Source organism: Cyprinus carpio, chromosome B2 (genome assembly GCF_018340385.1).
Source record: "Cyprinus carpio isolate SPL01 chromosome B2, ASM1834038v1, whole genome shotgun sequence".
Classification (NCBI taxonomy): domain Eukaryota; kingdom Metazoa; phylum Chordata; class Actinopteri; order Cypriniformes; family Cyprinidae; genus Cyprinus; species Cyprinus carpio.
Genome location: NC_056598.1, coordinates 12,918,775 through 12,930,904, shown reverse-complemented (window position 1 = coordinate 12,930,904; position 12,130 = coordinate 12,918,775). Strand labels below are relative to the sequence as shown.

Here is a 12,130-nt window from a genome sequence, read left to right as displayed (position 1 = left end):
ATGTTCTGGATGGTTGATAAGACTTATAATAGTATTAAATATCAACAATACTATAATAATATTAATGTTAATATTATATAAACAGTTTCAATTGAGAAAAAATATAGACTGAAAAAAATAGAACTGCATTTTTCACTCTTTCTTAGTGTACATTTATTGATTGGATGATTTATTCGCTTTACAGGGTTGAAAAAAGCAAAATCAACGAGTTGTCTACATCTGAATTGATCTGACAGGTATTTGCAATCCATCTGACAAACATGGTCACTGATATCTGAATTAATTACAATAATTTGCAGAGTCTTAGCACAAAAGGTTTGGTACAATTAGACCTAAACATACTGTGACCAAATCCAGCCAAATGCTCTTAAATGTAGTGTAGTGAACAGAGATTGCATTTTATACACCAGACAGATACAACGATTTTGAAAAGCCCCTGAGAAAGAGAATAACTGAGAAATTCAAATTAGATCAACATGCAAAAATCATTATATTTATAATCATAATGTCAAACCCATCAAATTTTACTCTATGGTTCAATGCTCTCAAATGAATGGATAGTTGAATTGGTTCAAGGTTTCATTAGCTGACAAACAAAAAGACACACAAAAGATATAATTATCTAAAGCATCTGAATGTACAAAGTATATGAAAATGTAGAGAACCTCACAATCTCAAACAACAGTCATCTTTTTGATTCTCCTCGCTGCACAAATTGGATTCTACATGGCTTTTCAAAATGACAAGCACACGCTCTAGACTGATCAATAAATACCTGCAGAAAATGTTCAGTGTTTTCTATCCATATGACCGTGCACACCCACACACACTTCTACACATTTACAAGCACAAACATCATTACACAAAAACAAAAGAAAGAAAAATGTGTTTCGACAAATATAAAGACCAGTTCATTTACAATGTTTCAATTGGTTTTAAATCCAAAGACACAGCTTTCAAAATGAATGAAAACTAGCAAACATTTTGCCATTGTGAGGGCTTCAAATTCATTGACTCTCAAATGCAGTTTCGTGTGGGCTTCAGGGGTTGTTCAAGTCTGTACAAAACTGTACAATTTTTGTTTTGTTTTGTTTTAGGGAAGATTGATATCCATTCTACATAAACCAGTATAAGGGATACATTTAGATTCCTTTTTAGAACCAATATCTACCGGATAAAAAGAAAAAAAAGTGTTTGATTTAGATTTTTAGTGTGAACACCAGTGTTGAAGTCAAAATGAATTCTAGGGAGATTTCCAGTACAAACACAAAACCAAGAAGGCAAACACAAATCACACTTTAAAGATACATAATATGTACTCTGAATCACACTGACATTAAATACATAATGCGTGACTCTCAGAAGCACTCTTCTCTCTGATCCACAGGCCTTATAATATAATACTTCACACTCTACGCCACCAGAAGGCGCTGTTTCAAGCTTCCCAGCCACTTGTACATGTCTTCTGCAACATTTGTCAACGAGGCTCAAAGATGGAGGATAATATACAAAGAATGGGCAAATATTGCCGATAAACTTATTGGCCGACGATCACCCAAAATAAAAATTACAGAGCTGAACAGAAATTTTATCCAAAATGCATTCAGCCAGTCTTGATAATGAAAACGAGTCAGGCACTTAAGCTCTTCAAATCCAGAAGACAAAAAAGAAACCAACCAACTCTATACAGATACTTAAAACATGCAGAAACTGACTTAAGAATAATACAATTTAATGCTGATATATAAATCTTCTGTTCATCATACAAATACTTCTAATTTATTGATATAAAGGCTTTATATGATTCATTAAAAATCATATAAATTGGATTAAAATTGCTACTGTCCAGTTATGTGTTGATCCAGATCTTTAGAAATATAGCATTAAGGCATCAATAGAAGAATCATTGTGCTTCAAAATCGGTGCTGCAGTCGGTCATGCACACTGTATAAGACAAATATCGGCAGAAGTCAGGCTTTGCAACTCTTAGAGTTTGTGGAAGCTTGATAAACTATGGCACAAAATCAACACAGTGAATTTTCTCTTCACTGATCGGGTGTCTCTGTCGATTCCTGAGCTGCTGTACAGCTATGGACACTGATTCTTGCAAGTTCTGGATCACAGCCTGATTGGGCCTCTACTGAGGCAACTAATGTTTGATGGTCCTCCTGTTCAGCCCCATCCGGCTGAGGTTCTTCAGCAGAATTCATCTTAATGGATGTATCTTCAGGATGCTGAATTTCCTCCACATGTCCTTCACTCTCTTCTTCTTGGGGTGCTCCTGCTTTCTCACATTCATTCTCACTCTGGATTGGAGCTGTTGCTTCACTTTGACTTGCAGATGAACACCTAACATCTTTTCCCTCCAGCATTTCTCCGTTATCTCTTGCTCCATCCATTTCTTCATTCATTTCTGCCTCATCTGTCCCTTTTTCATCTGTGGGTTTCTGGTGGACGCGTTGATGCCTCACCAGACTGTGCTTCAGGGTGAAGGTGCGGTGACAGGTTTGGCACTTATAAGGTCGCTCACCTACAACAACAAGGGTCATGTTACATGCATCAACTTTTATTTGAATTGTGTTCAAGTGATAGTTCACCCAAAAATGAAAATTCTGTCATTAGTTATTCACCCTCATGTCGTTCCAAACCCGTAAGGGCTCAGTTCATCTTCGGAACACAAATGAAGATATTTTTGATGAATTCTGAGGGTTCTCTGACCCTCCGTTAGACAGCAATGTAATTACCATGATCAAGGTCCAGAAACATAGCAAGGACATTGTTCAAATAATTAATATGACATCAGTGGTTCAACCGTAATTTTATGAAGCTATGAGAATACTTTTTGTGTGCAAAGAAAATAAAAATGACTTTATTCAACATTTTGTCTCCTCTGCATCTGGAGAGTATCCACTGCTGAACGTAAACAACTTATGCTGTTCTGTGTCAGACAAATTGCTGAATAAAGTCGTCTTTATTTTCTTTGCACACAAAAAGTATTCTCGTAGCTTCGTAAAATTACAATTGAACCACTGATATCACATGGATTATTTTAACAATTTTCTTGCTATGTTTCTGGACCTTGATCGTAGTAATTACATTGCTGTCTATGGGAGGGTCAGAGAACCCTCAGAATTCATCAAAAATATCTTCATTTGTGTTCCGTTGATGAAGTTGGACTGAGCCCTTACGGGTTTGGATGGGGATGAGTGATTAGTGATTGATTTTTGAATTTTTGTTTTTGGTTTACCTTTAATAGTTTAAGGATGGTAAATAATAACAGAAAAATGCTCCAGATCTTACCAGTATGTGAGCGCATGTGTCTGGTCAAGTCTTGCAGGCTCCAGAAGCGTTTGCTGCACACAGCACAGATCTTCTTCCTCTTGTCGGTTTTGCCTCCAGCAGGGTCGCCCTCCTCTTCCAAAGCCCTGCGCTCTGAGGAAGCAGCCTCTTCTTCATCATCACTCATCTCTTCCCTCTCCTCCTCATCAGCACCACTTTCCACACAGCTGCTGTTCTCGTCCTTTTCATCATCTTCTAACTTTGCCTCCAGCTCCTTTCTGGGTGCTGTGACTTGGTTTTGAGGAGCAGGTTGGCGTCTTCCCTTTTTGCCTCCATCCTCTGGCTGGACCTCCTGAATGTGAGTTTTCTGGTGCCGGCTGAGAGTGGCTGCATGACGAAAGGTCTTCTTGCAGAACACACAGGTGTGTGGGAACTCATCTGGTGGAGAAACCGGTTCAGCAGTTGATTTAGGCTGGTGCTGCTCTGTTCCAGAAAGCTTGAAGTCTACGAGCTTGTTGGCGAGGTTCATATCAAGACTATTATTGCTTTGAGAGTCATCATCATTATTTTCTACTCCCTCAGGGCTTCCCTCAGCTGGCTGTGTTTGGTTTGGGTCTGAGATGCTGTCTGTTTGTTCAGCGGCTGATTGTCCTGTTTGTTCTGGTGCTTGTTCTGGAGATGAAGCTTTCTCCTCTTGTTTGGGGTTGACAGAGCTCAGATCCACAATATCTCTGGCTACAGAAGTTTCAGTGTCAGATACACTCTCTACCAAGACAAGAAAAGCTTGTTAAGCACTATATACTTTGCACTGCTTTGCATACACAAGTTCACAACAATGTAATAATTTCATTTACTGACCAATAGTACCAGTACTTCCTTGGGATCCTTCGTCAGCCTTAGATTTGGGTCGAGATCCACTGTTTTGAAGAGTCCGATTAGATAATCCATGTTTGCGGAGCAGGTGGCGCTCACAGTTGGACTTGGTGGAGAAGAATGACTCACACTGAGGACAAGGGTATGGCTTCTGACCTGGAAAATCAATGCACAAAACTGTAACACTCTGAAGAGAGAAACAAAACTTTATTGACTTTTTGGGTTAGGTAAGAATCTATTTTTTTTTTTTTTGAAAGAAGTTTCTAATGCTGCATTCATTAGATTAAAAATACTGTGAAAACAGCAATACTGTGAAATATTATTACAATTTAAAATGGTTTCTATTTTAATATATTTTAAAATGTAATTTAATTCCGTAAATTTTTAACCATTACTCCACTCTTCAGTGTCACATCATCTGATTTTATCAACACATCGCATATTGATTTGTTGCTCGATAAATATTTCTTATTATATTCAATGCTGAAAACAGTTTGCTGCTTAATATTTTTTGCATTTTTTTTTAGGATTCTCTGAAAAATAGTTCAAATGAACAGAATTAAAACAAAAAAAAAACAACAGAAATCTTTTGTAACATTTAAAGGTGGGGTATGTATTTGTTCAAAAACGCTTTAGAAAACTGAGTCAGGCCGAGTACCAAAACCAACTTGTAGCCATTCAGCAGTAAGGGGCGTGTCTACTCATGATGGGGACGAGAGAGGGCTCAGTGCACAGCACGGACATTAGCCGTGCCAAACGACAACAGAAAGAAAGATAGAGATGGCGGATAAAAAACAAAAGAAGAAAATGTCCGCGGAACAAAAGAAGGCTTACGATAAGGCAAGAAGTAGGACCCGTGTAAATACTGGATCTGCTTTCCAGTGCTGGAGAGAACTCAAGGAGCGTGAAGGCCTGTGATTGGTTGCTTTGTCTCTTCTCGATAGGGGAGTAACATTGGTTTTGCTTTGTTTCACAGAACTAATATATGCTGTTAAAACACATATGCATGTAAAAACACACAGTACTACCAAAACACATTCGACCTGTATTACCGTAGTAACACACATTGCTTTCACTTATTGATGACATCATACCCTCGGCCGGCTGGCACAGCAGATTCCGCCATAATCGCTGCCTGGGTTGTGTACGTATGTGTGGGGTGGCGCTATCCAAATAGGGACGTGTTTGTTTTGGTTATTTGAATTATCAACATTGGCTACCAGAAATCACTTACCCCACCTTTAAAATGTTTTTACAGTCACTGTTGATCAATTTAATGCATCCTTGCTGACTAAGTATTCATTCATCTTACCAAAAAAAGAAAATAATTAAATAATTATACACAGTGAATGAATTTCAAAGATAATCAACACATCCAACTTTAGCATTTTTGTTCACTCTTTCTGCACTACTGTGAGAATTATTCAAGATCTATTTAATGGTTGAAGAACGATTCCAGCTAAACAAATTCTGTAAACTCCACTTTCCTAAGAATGGTATGTACAGTAGCTCACTGTTTTGTAGGATAGAGTAAATAAAAAAGTTAATAAAGTGCTTTATGGCATAATTTATGAATTGTAAACAGTGTCTCACCTGTGTGTGTTAGCATATGCCTTTGCAATGAGCTGGCCCAAGGGAATAGACGTGGACAGTATGGGCAGGTCATTTTCTGCACTGAATTGGAATAAGCGTTCTTCTTTCCTTTGTTCTGTGAAGGTTTCTTTGGCTTATCCTCTCGTCCCTCTTTTGCCTCTTCATTGAGGGACTGCTTCTCTTTTTCTTCCTTCATTGTCTCCATCTGACTAGGTTGTAAGTAGGGGCTGAATTTATTTGAGTCTGTGGTAGCTAGCATTTTCTCCACACTGGGAAACTCTCCACTTGACTCCAAGTCAATGCCACAACCTGCTGGCGTTCTAGGATCGCAGATCTCTTCCTGAAATCGTCTCTTCTTGCCTCTCTTCTCTGAGTTATCAAAAGAGCCATTTTGAATGGAATCTAGTTTGGTAGTGCCCTTCTTCTCGCTTAGTGTATTAAAATCCATTGCACTAACACTGTTTTTGCCATCTATTCCTGTTTCGATCATCTGGACAATGGAGGCCAGCGGTGCCATTTTTGGTAGCAATGGCTTCAAGCGAGCAAAAGGCTTAGTAAGGTCACTGGACAGAGCAGAGGCCAGGCTAGAAATGGAGACTGGGAGAGCTGCGAGAAGTCCAGGGGTTGTTTCCAGGGTCTGTTCTTTCTTGATGTCTTGTTGATTCAGGGACATGCTCTGAGGTTGTTCTTTCGTCATTCTCTTCTTCTCAGGATCCTTAGGTATCGAGAGATCAATGGGCTCCATAGAGCAGTCGTTAAACAGAGGAGATGTTGTTACCTCAAGTTTAACATTTGAAGCAATTGTTTTTTGAGATTTGCTCGAGAAATCCAAAGGATAGTCTTGGTCCTCAGCAGGTCCAGTGTAGGGACCTACATTCTGAGGAACAGTGCTGTTAACCAGCCCATTTGAGGTTGGAGGGTTGGCTTGAACGGTGGTGTCTCCTCCAACCGGTACAAGACTTTTGATGTGTTCTTCAATTTCCCGCTCTGGAACATCTGGGTGGTGCTTCAGCAAATGGTGAATGCAGTTTCTTTTAGCGAGAAACGCCGCCCCACATTGCTTACACTCAAATGGCTTCCGCTGACATCCATTATGTGTTCGCAGGTGAATCTGAAGTGCTCTGTAGCTCTTAAGGTCTTCCCCGCAAAATCGACAAGATGTATTACCGGCACCGGCCGTATCAAGGAGGTCTAGTGTGGGGGCTCCGATTACACCACCTACACTAGAGGAGGTGGTTACATATTCAATGTTTTTCTCTATGTCTTTGCGTGTGTTCTTCATGTGTTTCTTGCGCAAATGACGCTCACAGTTAGCCTTCACAGTGAAAGGGTAGTGACAGAGGCGGCAGACGTATGGCCGCTCGCCGCTGTGTGTTCTGAAATGTCGAATCAGCGTTGCTTTGTCAGGAGCAGCGTAGCTACAAATGGTGCACTGGTACGGTGACGCTCCCAGATGGTGACGCATATGAGCCTGGAGGCCGCCTAAGAATGAAAAAACTTCCTTGCAGAACCGACAAGGGTACTCGGTCTTGGCCATCTTCTTGCCTCTCGATTCCTTCTCCTTGCCATCAAACTCTTCTTGCTTTCCAGTTTCATAAGAGATAATCGTGTTTCCTATGACATCTGGCCCCAGTTGAGTAGTCTCCCAGTTGGTAGGAGAGGATGAGGTTGAGGATGAAGAGGAGGCTGGTGATTGTCTGGCAGTTCTCACTTGTTGACCTGTTTGGGGTGGAAGGCTAGGACTGATGTTGCCCGATGAGGCCTGTTGGGCGTTCATGACAGGAGGAGGGGGTGTGGAGGTACCCATACTGGATCGAGGAGTGATTAAGGGCTTTTGCTTCAGAGAAGCAGTCTGTTTGGGGTCCACCTGTAGAGGACTGCCCAGACCTTTGGCAAGCATAGACAAAGACATCTGAGGCGGCACAGAGGCTGCGAGCTTAAGGATTTGTTCAATGTCTGCCAGCTCCACTGCAGCTTGACCACTTAATGGGACAAACATACCACTACTGACGACACCATGGAGTGGCTGTAGTGCCAGGAGGCCAAGGGCGGTATTCTTGTTCACGGCTTGAAGAGAGACGGGTTCCAAAATTGAGACGCCGAGATTGTTGCTGTTTTCTTGAGGTAGATTAGTTGAAGGTGGCTCAATGCGAATAAAGCGAATGCTGTCCAAAATTTCCTGTTGAATTTGCTCTTCTGATTTCTCTGGCTGGGCCAAGGAGGAGTGTTGGAGACCCAGGCACTCCAAGAAACCGTTTTTTCCATCTGAACTAGTACTATCAACATGTGGTACTAGTTCATTGACCTCCTCAGAATCCGTGGAATGGGAGTTAACTTTGGGTGCATCCATAACACCATCTGCGTTATGTTCCTGAGGTTCAGTGCTGGTGTCTGCGCTACTTTTATGTGAGGATTTGTGGAGATCCAGAGACTGCTGAAGAGGGAAGGCCTTGTTGCAGACCTCACAAACAAATTTGTGGAACTTGCTAGAGCATCTGCGCAAATTAGTCTCACACCAGACCTGAATAAATAAAACAAATTGTCTTCTTTCATCATCCAAAAAAAAGAAATAAATTAATTCTATCTCATCTAACGCATTTACGAGTCTTTACCTGTGCAATTTGGGGAAATTTTTGACAGCTGAAGTCAATGAAAGCCAAGTCACCAAACCCCAGAGGGATGGAGGGGTTATTCTGAATAAAGGGTTGTCCAGAGGGGTCAGTAGGGAGCTGCTTATGAATGGCGGCATTATGACGCAGAAGACCCCGGTGTGTGCGAAAGGAAATGCAACAAATGTTACACCTAGGATTAGAGAAAACAGTCAGAAACAGTATATATATTAGATATACGTATATATATATATATATATACACACAGGAATACAATGTCCGGAGCCTACCTGAGTGTAGTGTCAGGATGAGTCTCCATGTGTGTTTCCAGATCATATTTACAGTTGAATGTCTTAAAGCAGATGGGGCAGTGAAGGATCTCTTCTTCACTCTTAACAGAATCATCCTCTCCCGACTTTTGCACCAACATCACCTGAAACAAGACCATTTGTTTTCACATAACTTCAGAGGTATGGGCATAATAAATTCCAAAAGTCATTTACACTATTTGACTGTATTTACTGACACAGTAATGTACCTTTTTAACTGGCGGCTCCTCAGCCTGCTCCACTTCATCCTCTTCACTGGGCTTCTTCTTAGTAGGGAGTCGTCGGCGCTTGTTTAGTGTGAAAGAACTAGGGGTAGGAATACTGTTTGCATCCTTTTCATGAATTTTCATGTGCCTGCAGAAATACATAACTAAACTCAGACCAAGTTCTGTCTATTGACAACCATCATAAAAATAAGAGAAATTAAAATGCTTTATTTAATGCAACATGCATAGGTGCACCTTACTGATATATTTGCATTTAATGTATTGTAGCCTGCATTTGAGGTGTCCAAAATAAAAATATATATTTTGCAAAAAGGTACTATGGATTACCTCTAAGATATTTTGCATTGTGACAATTCTTAAGGACACGGGATATTAATTAACCTCAATTCTCATTATTGTAATGCAAAGTCTCATTTTCATTATTGTAAATTTATTGTATAGATCAATATATACAATTTTTAATTTAAAATAAAAAATGAATTAATTAACAATAACTGTTTTAATTTAATTGTAAAAATGACAATAATAAGTGTTCATTTAAATCTTTAACCTCATCCATGTAAAACATTCTCTGTGATGTGATGGCATCGGGTCCACTGGAATAATTCAATAATTAAAGCATGCAAAATACAGAGGAGTGACCAGGCGGTGGGAAATGCAATTATATGGCCAGCAGAGGTCAGAGGTAATGTGTGGAGGCAAAGTGCTGGGAGTTGCATTACAACATGCTGGAACGTGCGCACCCCTCACCCTCCTACACTTACATAGAAACAAACCCACCTTTCAGGTTCAACCAGATACAAGGCCCCTGATGCTTATGTGCAGCTGCGTTTCATAGAAAACGGTTGACCAAATAGGTCTGTAGAGCATATGTATGGTGTGCACGTTTTCATATTAAATGTGTATTACATTGTAGTGTGTACAGTTAATGGTCTGCACTGTGTATGTAACTGAAAAGGGAGGATAAATGTCAGCAGACCCAGTGGTAAGAATCTTGTTTTACATTCTGCAGCCAAAGATATTAATAGCAGAGAGGCAGAGTGATGGTCACCCACATGTGGACCCAACCCTGACAGCCTGAATCCTGTTCCATCTCATGTCTCTGGCCACAGCAAAAAACCATGTTGATACCTTACAGACTGAAACAGTATCAGCATAATTATGTTATCACGCATAATTCCAGTTCTTGCAATTTCTTGTCACATAGCACTTAATCACATTGTGGTTTTGTGTTTGAAGTTACTAGTTGATGCACTCAGTAAATGTTTCCTTCTGCAGTGCCTCATCAATATTGCCAGAGGGCAGTGTGGGAAAAACAGCTCAGCTGCATGATTTAACATGCCAAGCAAAGCTGTTTTTGTTATGTAATATATGAAACGATACAGTTAAAAATGACCCAAAAAATCCATAATGGGCCATCCAAAAAATATGTTCAGCACCCCTCTCCCAGACCCCTGCCTTTTCTCCCTCTCTCACTCACACAAACTTCTTCCACCCCCATCTGGAATGCCTGTATGTCTCAACTGCACAAGGAAGCCCTCTATGCACATCCCATCAACACAAACAAAAAGAGTCACACATCAAACCCTCCACCACAAAGACATGAAAAGAAGCATGGACTCAGAACCATCTTTCCAAATGGCACAAACAGATTTTAAGTTTAAAGGGGCAATTAGTTTTTTCTCATGGGTGATAACAGGTGTTATATAAGAATTTTTATTTTGATTAGATATACACAATATATATAAAACAAAACTCCCTGTTCAAGAATTGCAATAAACATGTATTTTCAGCATATTTATGCATCTACAGCTGAATGTGTTTTATAATCAATAGAGAACACACCTATAGATTTGATGTTAATATTTAATTTTAATAATTGCATTACTAGAAAAAAATGCAGTGCTTCATTTATCAGTAAAGTTGAACTGTTTGGTTAAGATAATTTTGTGTTTGGATGGCTGTGTTAAATATTTTGAGAACAAGTACACTGCATTGGAGAAAAGTGTCAAATCGATTGAGAAAAACTGTAGCAATGCATTTGCATGTTAAAGGTTCTCTGATGTCAGACAATGATCACATGGCATGCATGCAAACAGAATATTTCATCTTTTTTAGAGTGTTATATTTTGATAGTTTTTATTTGACAGTTATGTACATTTTTATACATGAATTATTAGCTTCTCATCAACTCATAAACCCTTTTTAGTTCCCTCACGAACCCCATTTCTCCTCTGTTTAAAGAAATGTAATGTGTTCAGTACAAATTAAGCTCTATAAACAGCATCTATGACAATGTTGGTTACCACAGATTACCTTTTGACTAAACAAAGGTAAGAGCAAAAATGGTAGTGAAAAGGCTAGTCTACACTTACATAAAAGTTAAACTTCTACCATTTTAAAAACACTGTCTGACCATTTACCTGTGCATGTTTCCATTGGTAGTGAAAGTCTGACTACATATCACACACGTGTATGGCCTCTCTCCACTGTGAACCAGCATGTGGCGGTCCAGAGAACTGGCTGAGCTCAAAGCCTTCCCACAGATACTGCAGGAGTGGTCAGTTCCCCCACTATCTGTGTTATGCTGAGGAAAAAAAGAGGCACAGACGTGAACATACTGATATACAGTCTATATAATATATTCAGTTTCAGTAAAATTCAGATTTTATGACAAACTGTTGTGGTTTAGTAAACAGGTGTACATGTAGGGATGTTCTGGTGTGTTTGTGTAAGAGAGAGTGTGCACCTGTCTGATATGCATGGTGAGCTGGTGCAGTGTCATGCAGTTTTTGTTACACAGGGGGCAAATGAAGCTTGAGCGTTCGTCTTTGACTTCCTGTAGCAGACAAAAAGACAAAACACCACAACATTTTAATTACAATGTACTAAATTACATAGTTGATTAGTATATAGTTTTATTAGGGATGCACCAATGTATAGACCGCTGATATTTATCAGCCGATTTTTAATTATTTTAAAGCCATCAGCATATCGGAAATAGCATGAAAAGGGCCGATACGATGGTTAATTAACTGCATGGAGACAACGAGTTGCATGTCTGTTGCATAATCCAACATTTTTCTCTGGGCAAAATAATGAAATACTTGCCAAAACAAAATAAAATCTGTGCAAAATATAGACTGCATAGTACGGACAGATGCAAACTTAACGCTGACGCATCCAACGAGTGAAATGCCCGCTCTCAGCTGTAAATTCA

At 39.7% G+C, this 12,130-nt stretch overlaps 1 protein-coding gene across 1 annotated transcript in view; it reads right to left on the bottom strand.

The window, feature by feature from the left end:
- Nucleotides 1–129: 129 nt before the first annotated feature.
- LOC109078009 (ras-responsive element-binding protein 1-like) overlaps nucleotides 130–12,130 on the bottom strand; it is a 36,827-nt gene continuing 24,826 nt past the window's right edge. Inside the window, exons 5-13 of the mRNA XM_042718091.1 lie at nucleotides 11,660–11,749; nucleotides 11,334–11,497; nucleotides 8,893–9,037; nucleotides 8,645–8,787; nucleotides 8,358–8,547; nucleotides 5,746–8,266; nucleotides 4,138–4,308; nucleotides 3,301–4,044; nucleotides 130–2,530 (exon numbers count right to left, since the gene is read on the bottom strand). Of these exons, the coding sequence (XP_042574025.1) occupies nucleotides 2,046–2,530; nucleotides 3,301–4,044; nucleotides 4,138–4,308; nucleotides 5,746–8,266; nucleotides 8,358–8,547; nucleotides 8,645–8,787; nucleotides 8,893–9,037; nucleotides 11,334–11,497; nucleotides 11,660–11,749 (4,653 nt within the window). The 3' untranslated portion in view covers nucleotides 130–2,045. The remainder of the gene's footprint in view (nucleotides 2,531–3,300; nucleotides 4,045–4,137; nucleotides 4,309–5,745; nucleotides 8,267–8,357; nucleotides 8,548–8,644; nucleotides 8,788–8,892; nucleotides 9,038–11,333; nucleotides 11,498–11,659; nucleotides 11,750–12,130) is intronic.